Source organism: Carcharhinus amblyrhynchos, chromosome 10 (assembly GCF_965287045.1).
Source record: "Carcharhinus amblyrhynchos chromosome 10, sCarAmb.v2.hapA, whole genome shotgun sequence".
NCBI lineage: Eukaryota > Metazoa > Chordata > Chondrichthyes > Carcharhiniformes > Carcharhinidae > Carcharhinus > Carcharhinus amblyrhynchos.
In genome coordinates this window covers 106,268,618-106,294,627 of record NC_137333.1, presented here as the reverse complement: position 1 = coordinate 106,294,627, position 26,010 = coordinate 106,268,618, and the positions used below count along the sequence as shown (strand labels likewise).

Genomic DNA, 26,010 nt, shown 5'->3' with positions numbered 1-26,010 from the left:
GCACCGGAAGTTGAGGCGCCGCTGTTGTTGTGGAGACGCCAAGATGGCGGAGGAAGAGAGCGAGTGGGACATGTGGATGCTGGAGTCTTTGAAGCTGTAGGGTCCAGTGTGCCTGAGGCATGGGGGCGGGGATGCTGGAGTTTCAGAGCTCCAGGGCCTATTGTGTCCGAGGCGCGGGGTGAGGGGGTCTCTCCCTGGTAGGGAGAGGCGGTTCCCAACTGTGATGGGGCAGATTCCGGGAGGAGTCATCCCTTTCCTCCAATTCTGTCTTAAGTTGTTGAGATAAATTATTTTTAAAAATCTCCAATTTAATATCCCACGTCATTATTTTACATCCCTCAATTCTTGGAGTTTTAGTAACCATAAAATCATAGCAACAAAAACAGAAAATGCTGAAAAATCTCAGCAGGTCTGACAGCATCTTTAGAGAGGGAGTAGAACCAATGTTTTGAGTTTGAATGACCCTTTGTAAGAGCTCAGAATTATGGAATCTCTATGCTCCATAGCAGCAGTGCACACTATCCACAAGATGCATTGCAGCATCCTTACACACTGCAAGATCCTTAGACAGCACCTTCCAAATCCATGATCACTTCTATCTAGAAGGACAAGGGCAGCAGATACAAAGGAGCACTGCCAATTGCCCTCCAAGCTGATCACCATCCTGACATGAAAATATATTGCCGTTCCTTCAACATCCTGGAATTCCCTCCCTACTGTTATTGTGGGTCAACCCACAGCATGTGGACTGCAGTGATTCAAGAAGGCAGCTCATCACCATCTTATCAAGGCAACTAGGGATGAGCAATAACTTCTGGCCAGCCAGTGATGCCAATGTCCCATGAATGAATTTTTAAAAAATGTAGAAGGAGGGCATTAAGTCCTTTGTGCCTACACCAGTAACAGTCCCACCCAGGTCCTGTCCCTGTAACCCCACGTATTTACCCTGCTAATCCCCCTGACGCTAAGGGGCATTTTAGAATGGCAGTCATCTAACCTGCACATCTTTAGTGTGTGGGAAGAAACCAGAGCACCCAGAAGAAACCTGTGCAGACTCCACACAGACAGTTACCCAAGGCCAGAATTGAACCTCAGTCCCTGGTGCTGTGAAGCAGCAATGCTAACCACTATGCTTCCCATGGAAAGGGTGAGTGGGATGAATGATCCAGAAAGAAAGGCATGGAACGTGTAGTGGATGGAGGGAAGGAAGGTTGCAGAAATAGGAGTGTTGACTCCCTCTCTGATACCTGACAGTGATGAAGGAGCACTGAACTCACCTGGTATCTCATACTGCTTCTTAATGTGTGATTCTTATTGAGGCTCAGCGTGAGGGTGGCAGATTACACAGATGATTTATCCCTGAGGCATTGCCTCATTTTAAACTAGGGTGGCGGCACAGTGGTTAGCACTATTCCTCAGTGCTAGGGAGCTGGGTTCGAATCCCAGTTTGGGTCACAGTGCGGAGCCTGCACATTCTCCCCCTGTCTGCATGGGATTCCTCTGGGTGCTCCGGTTTTCCCTCTCAGTCCAAATGAAGTGCAGGTTGTGTGTATTGGCCGTTCAAAATTCTCTCTGTGTGCCCGAACAGGCACTGGAGTGTAGTAACTGGGGCATTTCCACAGTAACTTCATTGCAGTGTTAATGTGAGTTGACTTGTGACAGTAATAAATCTAATTAGATTTGTGATGAGATTGTGAACACGCTGAAGAAATGATTCTTTAAGATTCCCTGTGTCTTTGACCAAGCTTTTGGTCACCTGTCCTTCTGCAGCTTGGTGTTAAATTTTAAGTTTACAATGTTTTACTTTCATTTGTTGAATGTAAATTGTGGCTGAGGTGGATCTTTGGGGTGTTCTTGTATGATGGCTGTAGATCACTATTCTGCATGTCTGTTTCAGCTACAAAGACCTTCATGTGTTCGAGCTTCAGGAATCAACACGTGTTATAGAATGGATTCAGGACAGAAGTACGTCTCAGTCCCTTTTCCAAAATATGTGATCATTGGAGGGGGGAAGAGTGCCAATTCAGCAGAATGATACCAGAGATACAGGGTTAAATTGAAGACAGTTTGTACAGATTAGACTTGTATTCCCTTGAGTTCAGACAGTTTGGGGATGATCTAATTAAGATGATTGAAAGGAGAAACTGTTTCCTCTGCTGGGTGGAGTACAGAACAAGAGAACATTAAAACTTAGCTGTTCTGAATGTTAACAGACACACACGCACAAAAAGTGTTGTAGATGCTGAGGGTCAGTTGAAACTTCCAATTGAGATTGATTGAATTTTTGTTGGGATATTAAGTGTTATAGAATCAGAATGGTGCTCAAGTAAACATATCTATTCATAGTGGCACAGTGGTTAGCACTGCTACCTCACAGGCCCAGGGACCTGGGTTCAATCTGGTCCTCGGGTCACTCTGTGCAGAGTTTGCACATTCTCCCTGTGTCTGCATGGGCTTCTTCTGGATGCTCCGGTTTCCTCCCACACGCCAAATATGTGTGCGTTAGGCAGACTGGGCATGCTAAATTGCCCTTTAGTATCCAAGAATGTGCAGGCTGGGGGATTAGCAGGGTAAATATGTGGGGTTACAAGAATAGGGCTTGGATGGGATGCTGTTTCAGAGAATCAGTACAGACTTGATGGGCTGAATGGCCTCCTCCTTTGCACTGTAGGAGTTCTATGATTCTATTTAACTACAGGGACAGGCTCATAGAGCTGAATGGCCTTGTGTCCCTTTGTTTTATGACCCAACTGTTTGGTCACCATCCAGATCACTGTCCGGTTCAGTGTTCACGTACTCCCAGTCTGGTTAATTAGTGAGGGGCTCTGAGATGTTAATATTCCTGTGTAAGTATGCACATCCTGGCTGGCTGGCATAATGCTGTTCTATATCCTGACTCTACCCTTCCCTGTCTGGTAGGTATCTGTGTCGCTGGTTGCAGCATGGGGAAGAAGAATGAAATTCTAGAGCTCTCCCTCCCTCAGAAACTCTGTGCTAAAGGAAACCAGGTGAGAGTCTGACAGTCAATCCTCATTCATCCACCTGAAGAGATCTGACGCCTCCACTCTCAGGTTATGACCGTCTGAATTGGGAGTAGAAGTAAGCCATTTGGCCCCTCAAGCCTGCTCTATCATTTAATAAGATGCCAGTTTTTCAAATTCCACATTCCCATTCATAAGAACATAAGAACATAAGAAATAGGAGCAGGAGTAGGCCATCTAGCCCTTCGAGCCTGCCCCGCCATTCAGTAAGATCATGGCTGATCTGTTGTGGCTCAGTTCCACTTTCCCGCCCTCTCCCCATAACCCTTAATCCCCTCTCTTATCAAGAACCCATCAACCCGCTTCTTAAAAATATTTAGCGAGGCAGCCTCCACCACTTCAACGGGCAGAGAATTCCAGAGATTCACCACCCTTTGAGTGAAGAAGTTCCTCCTCAACTCCGTTCTAAACCGCCTCCCCTTTATCTTGAGGCTGTGCCCCCTAGTCCTACTGTCTTTTTTGAGCGGGAAGAGTCTCTCCACCTCTATCCTATCCATCCCATTCATCATCTTATACGTCTCAATGAGATCTCCCCTCATTCTTCTAAACTCTAACGAGTACAAGCCCAGTTTATTCAGCCTCTCCTCATAGCTCAATCCCCTCAACTCCGGTATCAGCCTAGTAAACCTCCTCTGCACTCCCTCCAGGGCCAAAATATCCTTGCGCAGGTGCGGCGCCCAAAACTGCACACAGTACTCCAGCTGCGGCCTCACCAATGTCCTATACAGCTGCAGCAAGACCTCCCTACTTTTATCCATTCATACATTCATCCATGATAACCTTTGATTCACTTGCTTAACAAGAATTTACTGATATTAAAGACCAAATACTGTGGATGCAGGAATCTGAAACACAAATGCTGCAAAATCTCAGCAGGCCTGACAGCATCTGTGGAGGGAAAATAGAGCCAATGTTTTGAGTCTGGATGACCCTTCATCAGAATCTATCTATCTCCGGCTTATAAATATTCAATGATCTCACAGAATCCGTACGCTGCTGAAGAAGGCCATTCAGCTTATCGAATCTGCGCAGATTCTCAGATGGAGCTTCTTATCCAGGCCCAACCCTCCACCCCATCCCTGTAACCCTGTGCATTTATCATGACTAATCCACCTTGTCTACATATCTTTGGAGTGTGGGAGGAAACCAGACCGCCCAGAAGAAACTCCACAGACACAGGGAGAACATGCAGACCCTGCACAGTCAGTCAACCAAGGCTGGAATTGAACCCGGGTCCCTGGCACTGTGAGACGGTAGTGCTAATCACTGTGTCCCCTAACCTGAAGCAGAATTCCAAAATCGCACAGACCTCAGAGAGGAAACAGTGATCCTCATTGCTGTCCAAAAAGGGCAAATCCTAACTTTAAACCAGTGCCTCTGTTCCATCTGGGGTGAAATATCAGGAATGAGGGGCAGGATTTCCAAACATCTTTAATCTCTATATTTTCTCCTGCAGGGACTTTGCCCTGAGAGGGATTTCACAGTGAAACATGGCAGCTTCTCAGAGAGGCCCATTTATGAATTGAAACACGTCGCTGGAACCAGGTAGAGTACAAGCCTGTGTGCTGGGTACGTTGTCTGTGGGGACCTGTTAGTCATCTTGTGTCACAATGAGAAAGATGGAGGCTAAGGGGATACCTGATGGAGGTCTACATAATTATGAGAAGCATGGACATTCAGAAGCTTTTTCCAGGGTAGAAGAGTCTGGAGGCCAGGTCATTGAGTGTCTTTAAGACAGAGATAGATAGATTCTTGATTAATAAGGCAATCAGGGGTTATGTGAAAAAGGCAGAAAAACGGGGATGAGAAAAGAATCAGCCATGACTGAATGGTGAAGCAGATCTGATGGGCCGAGTGGCCTAATTCTGCTCCTATGTCTTATCGCCTTAGAAGGCTGAGGTGTGAACTGATAGAGGTCTTTAAAATTAATGGGGTAGATGAATTGAGCAGAATCCACTTATGGGGCAGATCAGAACTAGGGACCGCAAATATAAAAGTCACTGAGAAATCCACCAGACAATTCAGGAGAATCTTCTTTACCCAGAGTGTGGAGAACATGCTCCTATAGGGAGTGATTGTGGTGAATAGTGTAGATACATTTAAGGGAGAAGCTGGATGCACGCATGAGATTTGAGTAGAAGGGAACAGTGATAGGCTGAGGTGGGGCTGGAGGCTCACAAGGAACAGAAACACTAGCTGGGCTGAGTGTCCTGTTTCTGTGCTGGAATTCTGATGTTATGTTCATTAACTCTGGTTCTTTCTCTACAGCCTATTAGTGAGTAGTGGACCCCCAGATACTTCGCTACAAGTCTGGCGTTTGGAAGCAGATGAGAGCGGTAAGTGAATTCATTGCATTGTAACCTTGGTCCAATGATAAACAGAGAGGCAATCAGGAATGGGGAGCTGTCACTGGCAGGAGTTGAGCACAACTTGGAGCCCTTTCCTCCAGCACTGCACCAGCAGGAAGAGAATTCAGATCTCAGCATTGAACCCTTAGCCGGTCAGTGACAGACTGTTCAGAGCCTTGAGTCTGTTCAACTAAATCCCTTCTGGCTTGTATCTAAACTCCATTTACTCACCTCAGATCCCCACCCTGATATTTTTACCCAAATAACATCTATTGAACTCTGTCTTAAATTGTTCACAGGATGTGGGTGTTGCTGGCTAGGCCAGCATTTATTGCCCATCCCTAATTGCCCTTAAGGTCGTGGTGAGCTGCTTTCTTGAACTGCTACAGTCCAAAAATAGGTGGGATAGTAAGTTGCAATGAGGAAATAAGAACCTTACAAATGAATATAAATAGGTTAGGAGAGTGAGCCAACATGTGGCAGATGAAGCTTGAGGTTATCCATTTTGGCCGGAAAAATGGGAAAGTGACTTATTATTTAAATGGGAAGAGACTTCGGGGTGCTCCGGTGCAAAGGGATCTGGGTGTCCTCATTCATGAGTCACAGAAAACTAGCATGCAGATACAGCAGATAATAAAGAAAGCAAATGGAATGTTGGCATTTATAGCTAAAGGAATAGAATATAAAGGGAAGGAAGTGTTGTTGCATCTATACAATATAGGGGAATTTCACAGTAACTTCATTGCAGTGCAGATGTAAGCCTTACTTGTGACTAATAAATAAAGTTTATAACTATAAAGAAGGCATTGGTGAGGCCGCACCTGGAGTATTGTGCATGGTTTTGATCCCCTTATTGGCATTGGAGGCAGTTCAGAGGAGGTTCACTGGACTGATTCCAGGGATCAGGGGTTTATTGTATGAAGAGAGATTGAACAGTTTAGGCCGATACTCTCTGGAATTTAGAAGAATGAAGGGAGATCAAATTGAGGTGTACAAAATGATAAAAAGTATGGATAAAGTAGATGTGGAGAGAATGCTTTCTCTTATGGGGCATTCTAGGATGAAAGGCCGTAGTCTTAAGATAAGGGGTGGCAAATTTAAAACAGAGTTGAGGAGAAACTACTTTTCCCAAAGGGTTGTGAATCTGTGGAATTTGCTACCCAAAGTGCAGTGGATCCTGGGACAGTGAGTAAATTTAAGGAGGGGTTAGACAGATTTTTAATTGGTTGAAGGATTATGGGGTGAAGGGAGAAAAATGGGGATGAGGAACATATCAGCATGATCGAATGGTGGAGTGGACTCGATGGGTTGAATGGCCGAATTCTGCTTCTGTATGTTATGAGCTTATGTGGTATAGGTACACACACAGTGCTGTTAGTAAGGGAGTTACAGAATTTTGACCCAGCGACAGTGAGGGAATGGCGATATATTTCCAAGTCAGAATGGTGACTTTGAGGAGAATCTCCAATGGAGGTGTTCCCAGATATCTGTTGCCCTCGTTCTTTGAAATGGGAATGGTTGTGTGTTTGGAAGGTGCTGTTTAAAATGCTGCTGAGAGAGATTGGAGAGTGGGGATCAGCTCACCCACTCAGATGTTAAACCCAATACCTGGTCTGAACTTGGTTCAGAAAAATCATAGAATGTTGCAGTACAGAAGAGGCCATTCAGCCCATCATGCCTATGCTAGTTTTTTGAACATGTTGTCGAATTAGTCCTGTTCTATCCCTGTTACTATTTTTCTTTAACAAATGTTTACACAATTTCATTTTGAAAGCTACTATTGAACCTCCTTCCACTGCCCAAGTGAACAGATTTTTGAAACATGTCTTTTCCCATGTCTAGTTTGTTGCTCTGTGGGACATAGTGGTGGAGCCTATTATAAAGTCTCGAGTGCAGAAGAAGGCCATTTGACCCATCGAGCCTGCAACGATGACAAGTCCCCCATGTATTTGCCCCACTAATCCCCCAAACCTATACATCCTGGGACACTAAGGGACAATTTAGCACGGCCAATCCACCTAACCTGCACTGTGGGAGGAAACTGGAGCACCCAGAGGAAACTTATGCAGACATGGGAGAATGTGCAATCTCCACACAGTTACCCTGAATTACACTGAGTTGGATAACCTGCTGTTAATTCTGTCACCGTAAGAAGTCTCAACACCAGGTTAAAGTCCAACAAGTTTATTTGGTAGCAAAAGCCACTAGCTTTCGGGAGCACTGCTCCTTCATCAGGTGAGTGGGCGCTCTGTTCACAAACAGGACATATAAAGACACAAACTCAATTTACAAAATAATGTTTGGAATGCGAGTCTTTACAGGTAGTCAAGTCTTAAAGATACAGACAATGTGAGTGGAGAGAGCATTAAGCACAGGTTAAAGAGATGCGTATTCTCTCCAGACAGGACAATTAGTGAGATTTTGCAAGCCCAGGCAAGTCATGGGGGTTACAGACAGTGTGACATGATCCCAAGATCCTGGTTGAGGCGGTCCTCCTGTGTGCAGAACTTGGCTATCAGCCTCTAATCAGCGATTCTGCGTTGTTGTGTGTCACGGAGGCCGCCTTGGAGAATGCTTACCCAAAGATCAGAGGCCGAATGCCCGTGACCGCTGAAGTGTTCCCCAACAGGAAGAGAACAGTCTTGCCTGGTGATTGTCGAGCATTGTTCATTCATCCTTTGTCGTAGTGTTTGCATTGTCTTCCCAATGTGCCATGCCTCAGGACATCCTTTCCTGCAGCGTATCAAGTAGATAATATTGGCCAAGCTGCAAGAGTATGTACCACGTACCTGGTGGATGATGTTCTCATGTGAGATGATGGCATCTGTGTCGATGATCTGCCATGTCTTGCAGAGGTTGCCATGGCAGGGTTGTGTGGCATTGTGGTCACTGTTCTCCTGAAGGCTGGGTAGTTTGCTGCAGACAATTGTCTGTTTGAGGTTGTGAGGTTGTGCGGTTGTTTGAAGACAAGATGTGAGGTTGGCTTTGGTAAGATGTTTATCTTCGTCAATGACATGTTGAACGCTCTGGAGAAAATGTCGTACCTTCTACGCTCGGGGGAGTACTCAACGACGAAGGGTACTCTGTCCACCGCATCCTGTGTTTGTCTTCTGAGGAGGTCGGTGCGGTTTATCGCTGTGGCGTGTCGGAACTGTTGATCGATGAGTTGAGCGCCATATCCTGTTCTTATGAGGGCATCTTTCAGCATCTGGAGGTGTCTGTCACGATCCTGTTCATCTGAGCAGATCCTGTGTGTATGGAGGGCTTGTCCGAAGGGGATGGCTTCTTTAACGTGTTTGGGGTGGAAGCTGGAGAAGTGGAGCATCGTGAGGTTGTCGGTGGGCTTGCGGTACAGTGAGCTGTTGAGGTGACCGTCCTTGATGGAGATGCGGCTGTCCAAGAAAGCAACCGATTTCGGAGAGTAGTCCGTGGTAAGTCTGATGGTGGAATGGAACTTGTTGATGTCATCATATAGTTGTTTCAGTGATTGTTCACCATGAGTCCAAAGGAAGAAAATGTCATCGACGTATCTAACGTATAGCATTGGTTGAATGTCCTGTGCAGTGAAGAGATCTTGTTCAAACCTGTGCATGAAGATGTTGGCATATTGAGGTGCGAATTTGGTCCCCATGGCTGTTCCGTGTGTCTGGATGAAGAACTGGTTGTTGAAGTTGAAGACGTTGTGCTCCAGGATGAAGCGCATGAGTTGTAAAATTGCATCTGGAGACTGACAGTTGTCAGCATTGAGTACTGAGGCAGTTGCAGCAATGCCATCATCATGGGGAATGCTGATGTAGAGTGCAGAGACATCCATTGTGACGAGGAGTGCTCCTGGTTCACTTGCTCCATGTGTGCAGAGTTTCTGTAGGAAGTCCGTAGTGTCACGATAAAGGCTGGGGGTTCTTTCTACAATGGGTTTCAGGATGCCCTCGACATAATCGGAGAGGTTCTCGCACAGGGTCCCATTGCCCACTACGATGGAACAGTTGGGTGTGTTTGCCTCGTGTATCTTCAGGAGACGGTAGAGATCTCCAATGCGGGAGGAGTATGTGGGATGAGGGCATGGAGGGTGCTCTGAAAGTCTGGATCAAAGGTCTTGATCAGCCTGTTGAGTTGACAGGTGCGTTCTTTGTTCGGATCTGTGGGTAACTATCTGTGGTGTTCCTCATTGTTCAGTTGTCGGTACACTTCTTTGCAGTAATCTGTTCTGTTCAGTATGACAATGGCCCCTCCTTTGTCTGCTGGTTTGATGACAATGTTGCGGTTGGTCTTGCGAGCGTGTATGGCGTTGTGTTGTGCTTGGGTGATGTTAAGGGCTGTCTTGTGACTGTGGCTGATGAATTCTGTCACCACCAGAGGGAGTCTGTGTCTGAGGATATGTTGCCAGTGAAATTTTCTAAAATACTGCACAGAAAGAGGCCATTCAGTCATCATGCCTATGTAAGCTCTTTGAAAGATCTATCCAATTTCTCTCAATGCCCTGCTCATTTCCTATAGTCATGATGTGGAGATGCCAGCGTTGGACTGGGGTAAACACAGTAAGAAGTCTCACATCACCAAGTTGGACTTTAACCTGGTGTTGTGAGACTTCTTACTGCATTTCCTATAGCCCGTAATGTTTTACATTAGACCTGATTACCCCATTCCCTTTTGAAGCTTGTTCTTGAATCTGCCTCCACTGCCCTTCAGATAGTGAATAGTGATCACAACTTGCTGGACCAGAGGAAGGATGAGAATTTTTTTTACGCAATCACTATAAAATCAGATTTTCTTTGGTTACCAGTTACAATTTCTCCTTATTTATTCGATCAAGACCTGTCATGATTTTGAACCCCTCGATTAAATCTCCCTGAACCTTCTCTGCTGTTAGAAAGATCCCAGCTTCTCCAGTCTCTCTGCATTAACTGGAGTCTCTCATTCCTGCTCCCAATGCAGTAAATCCCCTCACACCCTCACCAAGACCCTGACAGCCTTCCCAGAATGTGGGGACTGGGATTTGACACCATTCTCCAGGTGGGCACTAATCGGTGATTTATAAAGGATTAACAAACTTTCTATTGTATTCTTTCTTTCCGTTTATAAAGTCAAGAATTCCATATGCCTTCTTTACTTGTCCTGCCACCCTCAAAAATGTGTATGTACTGCCACAAGTCTCTCTGTTCCTGCCCCCCTTTTAAAATTGTTCCCCTTAGTTGACATCATCTCTTCGCTCTTCTATATAAAATGTACCTCTTTGCAGTTCTGTGTTTAATTCTGCCTTCTAACCTGTTCAGGTCTGAGTATTCACTCGTTGGTTTATTTAATCTTAATTAAATTGCGTTGGTTGGGTTTGATTTCTAGACTGATTTGATCTGAGTAATTATCCCAGCTGGAATAATGAGTAATCCTGTAGAGGGATTTGAGTTACATGGAGAGACTGGGAAAAGCTGGGATTGTTCTCCCTCCAATTACCAAAAGGATTGAAGAGGATGTGAGAAGAGGTTTATTTTTAATGGTGCCTGAAACATCAGTGAAAGCAGGATTGCTCTTTCAAAGGGGAATTGGATCAATGCTCAGTGAGGAAAAAGTTGCAGAGATATTGGATGCTGCAGGTGCAATTGAAGCAGTGACCTGGATAATGGTGATTTCATTCTGAATTCTCTCTGCTTCCTGTGACAGATGCTATCACTTTGATAAACACGATTCAGCATCACACTGCTGATGGCCGGTGGTCAAAAATCTCCGTCAACTGCTCTACGACCCCTCGGGTGCTTCACGGTTCAAAGATCAGAGACCTCACAATCCAGGAAATTGCGTCGCAGAAAGTGCTATTCACCACAGGTAGGTTTCTCCCACATGCTCACATTCCAAAGAACATCTGATGAAGGGTCACACCTGGAGCACAACTCCTTGATGGGAGATGTATGGAACTCCCTGACATCCGGGGTTATGAGTGGGATCACCTCCTCGCCCCAGGGAGAACTGTTGGGCCTCCACTCGAGCTGAATGAGGTTGGAGCAGTGATGATGCCTCAGGATCTCTAATCCTGGGGTCCCTATTTGTGGAACCTGGTTTAGGATTTGGATTAAATACTGGGGGAAGCTCTCTCCCACATGCCCTCAGACTCAGTGGCACTGAATATAGGAGATGTTCTGGAAAGGCAAAACAGGACTGAGTATTGTTGGGTTTAAAAAGTAGTTTGCTGACAAATGAATGAGAATGTGTGTTTGGGATATTGGGAATCTATACTGTGGAAATAAATAGCAAAGGTGTTTTAGTCCATTGGGGATTGTGTACAATGGGAATGAGTGGAATGGGTTAGGGAGATAGTGGCATGATGGTGTTTTCACTGAACTAGCAAACCAGAGACCAGGGTAATCTTCTAGAGGTCTGGTTTTGAATCCCACCACTGTCCTTGCCACCCTCAGTGATGTTCAGCATGGAGGAGTACTGATTCATCAGCTGAGGAGGTGCAGTACATGGTAATCGGTAGGAGGTTTCCTTGTCTGTGTTTGACTTGGTGCCATTAGACTTCATGGAGTCTGGAGTCAATGTTGAGGATTCCCAGGGCAACTGAGAATTTAAAATCTCAATAAAACATCTGGAATCAGAAGTCGAATGGTGATCACGAAACCATTGTCGATTATCATAAAAAATGCATCTGGTTCATTAATGTTCTTTAGAGACAGAATTACCTGGTCAGGCTTACATGTGGCTCCAGACCCACAGCAATATGGATCACTTTTAAATGCCCTCAAAAATGGACAAACGAGACAGCTGGCTGTATTCAACCACTACAGAGAAAACAAAAAGGACTGGAAACAGGATGGACCACTTGGCATTGACCTAGGCACCAGAAACGACAACACCATATCAGCCTTGTCAGCCCTGTCAACCCTGCTTAGTAAGGAGGAGTCCTTGTACCAAAACTGGGAGAACTGTCTCACAGCTAGTCAAACAACAGCCTGACATAGTTATTCGGAATCATACCTTGCAGATAATGTCCCAGACACGACCATCACTATTATTGAGTACGTCCTGTTTCACTGGCAGGATAGACCCAGCAGAGGCGGCGGCACAGTGGTATACTCTTGAGAGGAAGTTGGTCTGAGAGTCCTCAACATCAACTCCAGATTCCATTAAGTCTCATGATGTGGAGATGCTGGTGTTGATTGGGCTGGGCACAGTATTGTGAGCATCAGGTCAAATTTGGGCAAGGAAACTTCCTGTTGATTACCATGTAATGTCCCCTGAGCTGATGCATCAGTTCTCCTCCATGTTGAACACATGAGGGCAGTAAGGCTGCAGAATACACTCTGGGTGGAGGGATCCAATATCTATCACCAAGAATGGCTCAGTAACAGCACCGCAGACTGAGCTGGCCGGATTCTAAAGGAATCAGCTAGATAGGGACTGTGATAGGTGGCGAGGAAACCAAAAAGAGGGCAAATGTACTTGACTTGGTCCTCAACAACACATGCACCTGTCCATGACAGTATTTGTAAGAATGATCACTGCACAGTACTTGTGAAGACAAAGCCTCGTTTTCACATTGAGGATACTTTCCAATGTGTTGCGTGGCACCATCACTGTGTTAAATGGGATAGACTTCTAACAGATCTAGTAGTTCAAATCTGAGCATCAATGAGGCTCTGTGGGCCATCAGCAGCAGCAGAATTGTACTTCATCACATTCTGTAACCTCATGGCGAAGCATATCCCCCATTCTATCATTACCATCAAGCCAGGGGATTAACCCTGTGGAGATGCTGGCGTTGATTGGGCTGGGCACAGTATTGTGAGACTTCATTAAGTCACATGGCATCAGGTCAAATTTGGGCAAGGAAACTTCCTGTTGATTACCATGTAATGTCCCCTGAGCCGATGCATCAGTTCTCCTCCATGTTGAACACATGAGGGCAGTAAGGCTGCAGAATATACTCTGGGTGGAAGGCATGCCAGGAGCAGCACCAGGCATATCTAAAAATGAGGTATTAACCTGGTGAAGCTATAACACACGACTACTTGCATGCTAAACAGTGGAAGCATTTTGTAATAGAGCAAAGCAATTCCACCACCAACAGATCAGATCTAAGCTCTGCAGTCCTGCCACATCCAGCCGTGAATGGTGATGGACAGTTAAACAACTAAAGAGAGGAGGAGGCTCCACAAATATCCCCATCCTCAGTGATGGAGGAGCCCAGCACATCAGTGCAAAAGATGAGGCTGAGGCTGAAGCATTCGCAGCAATCTTCAATCAGAAGTTAGTTTGTTTTTATTTGTTCATGGAGTGTGGGTATTGCTGGCTGGGCCAGCATTTATTGCCCATCCCTGAGGGCATTTGAGAGTCAACCACATTGCTGTGGGACTGGAGTCACATGTAGGACAGCAGATTTCCTTCCCTAAAGGACCAGTAGGGTTGAACCAGATGGGGTTTTACAGCAACAACAATGGTTTCATGAAAGATGATCCATCTCGACCTCCGGATGTCCCCAGTATCACAAATGTCTGTCTTCAACCAATTCAGTCCATATGATATCAAGAAATAGCTGAATCCACTGGATATTGCAAAGGCTACAGGCCCTGAAAATATTCCAGCAATAGCACTGAAGATTTGTCCCTAGCCAAGCCTTTCTCATACAGCTACAACCTGGCATCCACCAACAATGTGAAAAATTGCCCGGATATGTTCTGTATGTATAAAGCAGAACAAATCCAATCTGTCCTGTTATTGCTCCATCAGTCATCTCTCAATCATCAGTAAAGTGATGGAAGGGGTCATCGACAGCACTATCAAGCAGCACCTGCTCAGTGATGCCCAGTTTGGGTTTCACCAGGGTCAGTCAGCTCCTGACCTCATTACAGCCTTGGATCAAACATGGACAAAAGAGAGAACTTCAGAAGTGAGAGTAACCGCACTTGGCAGCATTTGAATGTGGCATCAAGGGGCCTAGTAAAACTGGAATCAATGGGATTCGGGGAAAACTCTCTACTGGTTGGAGTCATACCTGGCACAAAGGAAGACAGTTCTGGGGCTTGGAGGTCAATCATTTTAGCTCCAGGACATCTTTGCAAGAGTCTCTCAGGGTAGTGTCCTAGGCCCAACCATCTTCAGCTGCTTCATCAATAACCTTCCCTCCATCATAAAGTCAGAAATGGGGATGCTTATAGAACATAGAACACTACAGCACAAACAGGCCCTTAGGCCCACAAAGGGCCGATCACATCTATACTTACCAAGCCATAGAACTATCTGTAACTCCCAATGCCATTAGATCCCATATACTCATCCAGAAGTCTTTTAAAAGACCTCAGCGAGTTTGCCTCTACCACCACCGACGGCAGCCGATCCCACTCACTCACCACCCTCTGAGTGAAAAACTTACCCCTAACATTTCCTCTGTACCTGCTTCCCAGCACCTTAAACCTGTGTCCTCTCATAGCGACCATTTCAGCCCTGGGAAATAAGCTCCGAGAATCCACCCTATCTAGAGACCTAGCTCCCTCAACCTATCTTCATAAGGCATGCCTCCCAATCCAGGCAACATCCTTGTAAATCTCCTCTGCACCCTCTCAATAGCTTCCACATCCTTCCTGTAGCGAGGCGACCAGAACTGTGCACAGTACTCCAAGTGGGGTCTGACAAGGGTCCTATAAAGTTGCAGCATTACCTCCCGACTCCTAAACTCAGTCCCTCGATTAATGAAGGCCAGTACACCATACGCCTTCTTGACCACATCCTCCACCTGAGAGGCCGATTTAAGAGTCCTATGGACCTGGACCCCAAGTTCCTTCCGCTCTTCAACCCAGCTAAGGCTCCTACCCTTGATATTGTACTCCTGCATCCCGTTAATCCTGCCAAAATGGACCACTACATATTTATCCGCATTGAAGTCCATCTGTCACTTCTCCACCCAGTCTTGCATCCTATCTATGTCACGCTGCGACTTCTGACATCCCTCCAGACTATCCACAACACCACCAACCTTCGTATCGTCAGCAAACTTACTAACCCATCCCTCTACTTCCTCATCCAGGTCATTTATGAAAATGACAAACAGCAAGGGTCCTAGAACAGATCCCTGGGGCACTCCACTGGTGACTGACCTCCATGCAGAAAAAGACCCATCCACAACCACTCTCTGCCTTCTGCAGGCAAGCCAGTTCTGGATCCACAAGGCCAAAGCCCCTTGGATCCCATGCCCTCTCACCTTCTCAAGAAGTCTTGCATGGGGGACCTTATCAAACACCTTGCTGAAGTCCGTGTAAACCACGTCCACTGCTCTTCCTTCATCAATGTGTTCAGTCACGTTTTCAAAGAACTCAACTAGGCTTGTAAGGCACAACCTGCCCTTGACAAAGCCGTGCTGACTATTCCTGATCATTCTAAACTTTTCTAAATGCTCATAAATCTTGTCCCTCAGAATCCTTTCCATCAACTTACCAACCACTGAGGTCAGACTCACCAGCTGGTAATTTCCTGGGCTATCCCTGTTCCCTTTCTTGAAAATAGGGACCACATCCGCAATCCTCCAATCCTCCGGAACCTCTCCTGTCTCCATCAACGATGCAAAGATCATCGCCAGGGGCACTGCAATCACTTCCCTCACCTCCCACAGTAACCTGGGGTACATCCCATGCGGTCCTGGTGACTTAATCTATCTTGATAGAATTTAAAAGTTCCAACACATCTTCTTTCTTAATATCCACATACTCAACCTTTTCAGTCTGCCGCAAACCTGTAGTACAACCTCCCAGATCACTTTCCACCGTGAATACCGAGGCAAAGTACTCATTAAGCGTGGTTCCACACAGACTTTTTCCCCTTCACCTTTTATAGGTCCTATCCCTTCTTTTCTCATCCTTTTACTCTTCACATATTTGTAGAACGTCTTGGGATTCTCCTTAATTTTACCCGCCAAGGCCTTCTCATGTCCCCTTCTGGCTCTCCTAATTTCCTTTTTAAGCTCCTTTCTACAAGCCTTATACTCCTCTAGATCCTTAACATTTCTTAGCTCTCTGAACCTTTTGTACACCTTTCTTTTCTTCCTGACCAGGTTCACCACAACCTTTGTGCACCACGGCTCCCGCGACCTACCAAAACCTCCTTGTCTCATCGGAACGTTGTCGTGCAGAGCTCCAGTCAAACATTCCTTGAAAATCCTCCACCTTCCTTTGCCGATGATTGGACAATGTTTAGTATCATTCACGACTCCTCAGATACTGAAGCAGTTCATGTCCAAATGCAGCAAGACCTGAACAATATCCAGACTTGTGGCAATTAACATTTGTGCCAGTAAGTGCCAGACAATGACCATTTCCAGCAAGAGAGAATCTAATCACCCCCTTCTCCCGCAATGACATTTAATGGCATTATCACCACTGAATGCCCTACCACCAACATCCTGGGGATTAATGATGTCTGGGGATGACCAGACATTGAACTGGACCAGCCATATAAATACTATGTCTACCAGAGCAGGTCACAGGCAAAGAATCGTGTGGTGAGCAACTCACCTACTGACTCCCCAAAGCCTATCCACCATATAGAAAGCACACGTCAGAAATTAATGGAATACTCTCTACTTGCCTGGATGGGTGCAGCTCCAACAACACACAAGAAACTCAACATCATCCAACACAGAACAGCCCTTTCTATGCTACCAGTTTCATAAACATTCAATGCCTCCACTGACTCACAGTGGCAGCTGTGTGTACTATCTACAAGATGCAATGCAGAAATCCACCAAAAGGCTCCTTAGACAGCATCTTCCAAACCCACAGCCAGTACCATCTAGAAGAACAAGAGCAGCAGATACCTGGGAACACCTGGAAGTCCCTCTCCAAACCACTCACCATTCTGACTTGGAAATATATTGCTGTTCCTTCACTGTTGCTGGGTCAAAATCCTGAAACTCCCTTCCTAATACTACTACGGAGATTGCAGCAGACCAAGAAGACAGCTCACCTCCACCTTCTCAAAGGGCAACTAGAGTTGGGCAATAAATGCTGGGCTAGTCAGTGATGCTCACCTCCTGCAAAACAATTTTAAAAAATGAGATCCATTGGGATTGTATACAATAGGAGCAAATGAGAAGGGGTTTGGGTCCATTGGGATTTTGTACAGTGGCAGTGAATGGGAAGGGGTTTGATCCATTGAGACTGTGTACAATGGGAGTGAATGAGAAGAGATTTGGGTCCATTGAGATTGTATACAATGAGAATGAATGGAAAGGGGTTTGGGTCCATTGGAATTGTGTACAGTGGCAGTGAATGGGAAGGGGTTTAATCTGTTGGAATTGTGTACAGGTGGCAGTGAATGGGAAGGGGTTTGGATCCATGGGGAAGCTGTACAGTGGGCATGAGGAAGTTGAAGAGTGCCATACTGCTTGTTGGTTAGATTAGTTCTGAATGAATATTAATATTGGATCCCAGCTAACAGAGGGGTTGTGGTAATTGTCTCCTCAGGGGCAGATGACTGTGAACCAATCAGTGAGCTGGAGTTTCTTGATCATTCAACCATTTCAGTCTGCTCTCTGAAAGGCCACCTGTGGTTGGCTGATACCCGGCAGCACCCAAGCCTGATTGGATGTTCTGATGTGCCCGTGAGCAGGGGTGGAGTCTGCCATTGGACAATGGGGTGGGCCCCTGGGCACTCGAAGGTGGCCAGGCTGTGCACAGATGGGCGAGTGTTGCTGAGTGATTATCGAGACCTGAGCAAGACCCTGAGCATGGCAGAGCTTCTCATTCCCATTGCCATATCAAACAGTGAATATCTGAGCCTGAGCTGGGCACCATGTCTACAGGATCACCTCGCAGTGTCAGGTACGTTGGTTCTGGATGTTGGGAGGATAAATGTTCTGAATGTCCCCCACCAGAGGAAATAGTTTCTCTCAATCGACCCTAACGAATCCTTTAATCATCCTAAACACCTTGATTAGATCATCCCTTAAAAATATTGAGAGCAATCCGGGTAGGCTTTCCCCACCCATTCATATAATTTCATACCTTTAGCTTCTGTATCATTCTGGTGAATCTGCTTTGCACCCCCTCACTAGAACACAAGCAGTTGGAGCAAGAGTAAACCACTCGGCCCATCGAATCTGCTCTGCCATTCAATATGATCATGGCAGATCAATGCTTAACTCCGTTTTCTTGCCTGCGCCCAGTACCCCATAATTCCTTGACAGCCTGTCCCATACATTGAGCAATGGAGCATCCATCGCTGTTGGGGGGGGAGAGAATTCCAAAGATTCACAATCATGTGAGTGAAGAAATTTCTCCTCTTAGTCCAAAATGTTCAGCTCCTTATTCCGAGATACTGTTTTAGATTCCCCAACTAAAGAAACCATCTCAGCATCCACCCTATCAAACCCCCTCAGAACCCTGTATGTTTCAGCGTGATCACCTCTCATTCTTTCAAACTCCAGAGAATATAATCCCAATTTACTCAGACTCTCATCATTGGACAACCCCCTCATAAGAACATAAGAACATAAGAAATAGGAGCAGGAGTAGGCCATCTAGCCCTTCGAGCCTGCCCCGCCATTCAATAAGATCATGGCTGATCTGTTGTGGCTCAGTTCCACTTTCCCGCCCTCTCCCCATAACCCTTAATCCCCTCTCTTATCAAGAACCCATCAACCCGCTTCTTAAAAATATTTAGCGAGGCAGCCTCCACCACTTCAACGGGCAGAGAATTCCAGAGATTCACCACCCTTTGAGTGAAGAAGTTCCTCCTCAACTCCGTTCTAAACCGCCTCCCCTTTATCTTGAGGCTGTGCCCCCTAGTCCTACTGTCTTTTTTGAGTGGGAAGAGTCTCTCCACCTCTATCCTATCCATCCCATTCATCATCTTATACGTCTCAATGAGATCTCCCCTCATTCTTCTAAACTCTAACGAGTACAAGCCTAGTTTATTCAGCCTCTCCTCATAGCTCAATCCCCTCAACTCCGGTATCAGCCTAGTAAACCTCCTCTGCACTCCCTCCAGGGCCAAAATATCCTTGCGCAGGTGCGGCGCCCAAAACTGCACACAGTACTCCAGCTGCGGCCTCACCAATGCCCTATACAGCTGCAGCAAGACCTCCCTACTTTTATCCCAGGGACCAATCCAGTGAATCTTCACTGTGCCACCTCCAATGCGAGTCTCTTCTTAAATGTGGAGACTGAAACAGCACACAGGATTCCAGATGTGGTCTCACCGAAACCCCGAACAATTCTGGCAGAACTTAAGTATTCTTGTGCTCCAGTCCCCTTGCAATAACGGCCAATATGCCATTTGTCTTCCAAATTGCTTGCTGTACCTGCATGCTAACTGTTCTCTGTTCCTTGTACAAGTACACTCAAATCTCTCTGAACACGAAAATTTAAAAATTTCTCACCTTTCAAAAAAAAATTCAGCTTCTCTATTCTGTGACCAAAGTGAAGAAATTTACACTTTATCTAATGCTCCACATTCCTAACGAAAACCTGAGGATCACCACACCTCAGGTGAGGGGCTAAGTTGAGATTGCACTCTGTGCAATCAGCCAGGGCCTTCATGGATAACCTTAGACAGTATGGGAATTGAACCCATACTGTTGGCATTGCTCTGCATCACTAACAAGCTATTCAGCCAACTGAGCTAAACTAACCACTCCCCACCAACTGCACAATCCATCTGTGAAGATTGATGACTGTCTATCCCATTGGATGGTTAGCAGTGGGGGATTTGCACCCTAATAAAGCCAGGCGGGGGTGTGGTTGGAGATTCCTTCAATAACAGGAGCGTTTGATGTCTCTGGCAGCCATTGTGATTGTTGTTTTTCTGCGTTGAAGGTTATAACGGGACAGTTCATGTTTACAACACCAGCTCGTGGGTGGCAGGACCCAGCAGGGTGGAGCCAACCTTTGTCCATCGAGGTCACAGTGTGACCACCCCTGAGCGAGCGATCCCATTGGTCACCAGGCACGCATGGCATCCTTGGAAACAGCGAACCCTGCTCTCGTCCGCAGACGACTGCTCCCTCCACGTCTGGGACTGGTCAGATCATAACACCACCTGATAATCATGCTACAGCTTCCAGCTTCAGTTCGCCATTGGTCTCATCATGATGTGGCTCCCCTCAACTGTGAGACTCTGCTACTGGTGTACAATCAGCCAGGGCCTACTCTGATAACCAGGCAAGGTTTCTGTGTGTTCCTTCCCCTCACAACACATCTCAACATGAATGAAGCCTTGTCACTGACTGACCCCTCGATAGTGCAGCCCTGTCACTGACTGACTGATCCCTTGTTAGTGTGGCCCTGAAGACTCGTACCAACCGACTCAAGAACAGTTTCTTCCCTGCTGCTGTCAGATTTTTGAATGGGCTTACCTCGCGCTAAGTTGATTTTTCTCTACACCCTAGCTATGACTGTAACACTATATGCTTTCTTGTTTCCTTCTCTATGAACGGTAGCGCACAAGAAACAATACTTTTCACTGTATGTTAATACATGTGACAATAATAAATCAAATCAAAATCAAGGTAATGAAAAAATGTTGCAGAGAAACTAGAATTATCTGTTCTGAATTTCTAACATTGTTTCATTCTCCAGGAGATTGTATAAAGGGAGCTCAGAGCGAACAAATTTTATTCAAAGTACCCACTGTGTGTAGCACTTACTCCAGGCTGACTATTGAGAGATAGTCTCATGCTGTTTACAGATGAAACATTGAACTCAGGATTTATACGCCCCTAGGATGGATATAAAATTGGAACTATTCAAATAATGTTCACCACTGTTTTGGCTCATGTTTAAATGCCAGAAGAACACTTTTAGAAAAACCTTTTTATATTGTTATTTGTGGGAGATTGCTATGTGCAAATTACCTGCTGTATTTCCTACAATATTACAGTGAATGTACACTAAAGATATTTGAACTATAAAGTACTTTGGGTGTCCTGAGGTAATGAAAGGTCTGCCATGCAATGGACTTATTAAGTATGTGACAATACTGTGCCTTTAAGAAATGTATATATAAAAAGAACTGTCATGTTCCTCGGCCTTTTTGGCTAAGATCAAGCGTAGTGTTGACATGCTGTGCTTAGTTGAAGTCATTAGGTTACATTTTAGCTTAATTTGAAGCAATTTTTAAAAGTGGCATCTCGGCCTTTTGGCTAAGATGCAAATGAGATCAAGCTTTGAAGGAGGAGCTATGCCTACTCCAATCAGCTGGGATCATGTAGATCAAGCCCAAGATAGGAGGTGAGAGCCCCATCTTGTCAGCTTGGATTGGGAATGTCTCAACTTGTTGAGTCTCTGAATTGGTCTTGATTTGTTAGAATTGAATTTTAGAAAAAGTGTTATGTTTCTTGAGCAGGATTCTTTTCTCGGAATCAGTTCTATGTATTGGTGCCGCTTTGTCTATAACCAGCAGCCTACATGTTGATGCTGCAGAAGCATAATTGATCCTAATTGATGGAATGTTTATTTTAATCAGGGCTCATGCAGTGTTGTTATTTTTGTGTTTTCCCCTGGGGTTTTTCAGAGTGGAGCATGTTTGATTACAGAAAAAGTCATGTGACTGGGCAGGACTAGGCTTACAAAGAGAAACCAGGACAGATGCTGCCAGGAATTATTAGACAGAAGTAACTCTGTGTCTCTTTAGATTTGACTACTGGGATCTGCCAGAAAATAAGCCACTTTCCCTTAAGTTCTGCTGTTTGAAGATAGATTTTTGAGATCAAGTCTGGATGACTGTTACATAAGAACATAAGAACATAAGAAATAGGAGCAGGAGTAGGCCATCTAGCCCTTCGAGCCTGCCCCGCCATTCAATAAGATCATGGCTGATCTGTCGTGGCTCAGTTCCACTTTCCCGCCCTCTCCCCATAACCCTTAATCCCTTCTCTTATCAAAAACCCATCAACCCGCTTCTTAAAAATATTTAGCGAGGCAGCCTCCACCACTTCAACGGGCAGAGAATTCCAGAGATTCACCACCCTTTGAGTGAAGAAGTTCCTCCTCAACTCCGTTCTAAACCGCCTCCCCTTTATCTTGAGGCTGTGCCCCCTAGTCCTACTGTCTTTTTTGAGCGGGAAGAGTCTCTCCACCTCTATCCTATCCATCCCATTCATCATCTTATACGTCTCAATGAGATCTCCCCTCATTCTTCTAAACTCTAACGAGTACAAGCCTAGTTTATTCAGCCTCTCCTCATAGCTCAATCCCCTCAACTCCGGTATCAGCCTAGTAAACCTCCTCTGCACTCCCTCCAGGGCCAAAATATCCTTGCGCAGGTGCGGCGCCCAAAACTGCACACAGTACTCCAGCTGCGGCCTCACCAATGCCCTATACAGCTGCAGCAAGACCTCCCTACTTTTATATTCAATCCCCCTCACTATGAAGGCCAGCATCCCATTCGCCTTCCTGACCACCTGCTGCACCTGCAAGCTGGGTTTTTGCGATTCATGCACAAGGACCCCGAGGTCCCTCTGCACCGTCGCCTGCTGCAGTTTTTCGCCACGTAAGTAATAGTCCTTCCTACCATTCTTCCTACCAAAGTGGACCACCTCACACTTGCCAACATTAAATTCCATTTGCCATTTCCTGGCCCATTCGTCCAGCCTATCTAGATCCTTCTGCAGACTCTCCACACCCTCCGCACAATTTGCCGTTCCCCCAATCTTGGTGTCATCAGCAAATTTCGACACCCTGCACTCGGTTCCCTCCTCCAGATCATCTATATAAATGGTAAATAGCTGAGGCCCCAGCACCGACCCCTGGGGCACCCCACTAGTCACCATCCGCCAATCCGAATAGCACCCATTGACCCCCACTCTCTGCCTCCTATTTGACAACCAATCCTCTATCCACGCTAACACCCTACCCCCAACTCCATGTCCCCTGACCTTCTGCAATAACCTCTTGTGAGGTACCTTGTCAAACGCCTTCTGAAAATCCAGAAAGACCACATCCACCGGCTCTCCTCTATCCACTGCCCTAGACACATCCTCATAGAACTCCAGTAAATTTGTCAGACACGACTTCCCTTTAATGAAACCGTGTTGCGTCCGCCCTATCAAGCAATTCCCTTCAAGATGCCTCGCAATTTCCTGCTTAATGATGGATTCTAACATTTTACCTACCACAGACGTTAAACTAACCGGCCTATAATTCCCCGCCTTTTGCCTGGCACCCTTCTTAAACAACGGCGTAACATTAGCCGTTTTCCAATCTTCCGGCACTTCCCCGGAATCCAGCGACGTCTGGAAAATAACCACCAAGGCATCCACTATCACCTCCGCCATTTCTTTCAGAACCCTCGGATGCATTCCATCCGGTCCTGGGGACTTGTCCACAATCAGCCCCTCCAGTCTGTCGAGCACCACCTCTCTAGTAACAGTAATGTTATTAAGACCCTCCATTCCTACCACCTTTCCATCGCTAACACCCGGCAAATTATTCACGTCCTCCTCCGTGAAGACAGAAACAAAAAAGTTATTCAAGACCTTCGCCATATCCCCATCCCCTACCACTAGCTCCCCTTTCTCATCCTCTAAAGGACCAACGTTCACCCTAGCCAGCCTCTTCCTTTTTATATATTTATAAAAACTCTTGCTATCCTTTTTTATATTAAGTGCTAGCCCAGCCTCATAGCTTCTCCTACCCTCCTTTATCAACTTCTTTGTCAATCTTTGTTGACATTTAAACCTTTCCCAATCCTCTTCTCGCCCACTGCTCTTAGCTACTCTAAATTCCTCCGCTTTTAATTTAACACTTTCCTTCACCTCCTTTGTTATCCACGGCTTATTACCTCTCTTCCTACTGTCCTTTTTAACCATCGGAATAAATTTCTGCTGAGCACCAAGAAAGATCTCCTTAAAGATCCTCCACTGCTCCTCAGCAGACCTACCTTCCAACACATTCCCCCAGTCCACATTCGCCAATTCTTCTCTCATCCTACCATACTCCCCTCTATTCAAACAAAGGACGCGTGTCCGGGAACCCACTTTCTCCTCCTCCATCTGCACCAGAAACTCCACCATACAATGATCACTCTCTCCAAGAGGATCCTTCACCGCAAGGTCCCTAATTCTACCCGCCTCATTACATAGCACCAGATCCAAGATAGCTCGCTCCCTCGTCGGCTCCAACACACACTGTTCAAGGAAATTATCCCGGCAGCATTCCAAGAACTCCTCCTCGAGCCCACCTCGTCCAACATGGGTCGACCAATCAATATGCAGATTGAAATCTCCCATAACTACTGCCATCCCATTCCTGCACGCCGCACTTATTTGCGTGTTAACAGCCCGCCCCACCTCCAGATCATTATTCGGGGGCCTATAGACGACACCCACCAGCGTCTTCCTCCCTTTGCTGTTCCTAATCTCCACCCACAACGATTCCACGTTCTGCTCTTTGGCTCCGATATCATCCCTTGCTACCACCTTGACACTATCCTTAATCAGCAGAGCTACGCCACCCCCTCTTTCCTCCTGCCTATCCTTCCTAAACACTTGATAGCCCTGTACATTCATCTCCCAGTCCCTGTCACCTTGCAGCCACGTCTCTGTAATGGCCACCAGATCGTATCCATTTGTGTCGATCTGCGCCACCAGCTCATCCACTTTATTCCGAATGCTTCGTGCATTCAGATAAAGCGCTTTCATCCCAGCCTTCACCTGGACCCTATTTGCCGTAACGCCACCAATTGGGACATCCTCGGCCTCTTCCCTTACCTGTACCCTATCCTTAACTTTAGACCTCGTAGCGTCACCTACCCTCGCACCCTCCCCCCCCCTAATTAGTTTAAAGCCCTGTCTACAGTCCTCTTTACTCGATTCGCCAACACTCTGGTCCCAGCACGATTCAGACCAACCCCATCCCGCCCGAACAAGTCCCACCTACCCCAATACTGGTGCCAATGCCCCATAAATTCGAACCCATTCCTCCCACACCAATCCCTGAGCCACCCATTCACTTCCTTTATCCTGTCAACCCTACGCCCGTCTGCACTCAGTTCAGGCAGTAGCCCAGAGACGACCACCTTGTCGGTTCTACTTTTTAATTCCATTCCCAGCTTCTCATACTCCCTCCGCAGATCCTCAGTCCGCACTTTGCCTACGTCGCCGGCACCCACATGTACTACAACGACCGGGTTCTCACCCTCCCACTCCAGGTTCCTCTGCAGCCCAGCTGTGACATCCTGTACCCGAGCACCAGGCAGACAACACACCCTTCTGTCACTTTGTCATTGTGACAAAGGACAGTGTCAATACTCTTCACCCCACTATCTCCAATCACTACTACGTTCCTTTTCCCCTTCTCTTTGCCTATGTCCTGCTGCATCACTGTACCGTGTGCAGTTTGCTCACCAACCTCACCTGCCTCGTCCTCTTCCAGACTGGAAGCAAGAACCTCAAACCTGTTATGCAGATTAAGAGGCTGAGGCCTCCGCTCCTCACCCCCCTTCCTCCTCCTCCCAGCAGCCCCCTTTTGTCCCTGACCCTTAGATTTAGCCAGTCTAGGGGCACCCTCTCTCCCCCTGATGAGCCTCAGTGTCTGTAGCTCAGAGGCCAGCTCATCCACCTTGAGCTGGAGCTCCTCCAGCAACCTGCACTTACTGCAGACATGGTCACTGGGAAGGACCCTGGGGTCTGCCAGTTCCCA

The 26,010-nt window shown here is 46.4% G+C and overlaps 1 protein-coding gene across 1 annotated transcript; it reads left to right on the top strand.

Annotated features, from left to right (window-relative positions):
• Positions 1-21,997, top strand: wdr73 (WD repeat domain 73). The gene is made up of 8 exons (XM_080197743.1): positions 1-96; positions 1,898-1,965; positions 2,920-3,008; positions 4,498-4,586; positions 5,310-5,377; positions 11,048-11,209; positions 17,836-18,192; positions 20,188-21,997. The coding sequence occupies exons 1-8, from the start codon at positions 44-46 to the stop codon at positions 20,412-20,414; spliced, it is 1,113 nt and encodes a 370-aa protein (XP_080053869.1). The 5' UTR covers positions 1-43; the 3' UTR covers positions 20,415-21,997.
• The last annotated feature ends 4,013 nt before the right edge of the window (positions 21,998-26,010 follow it).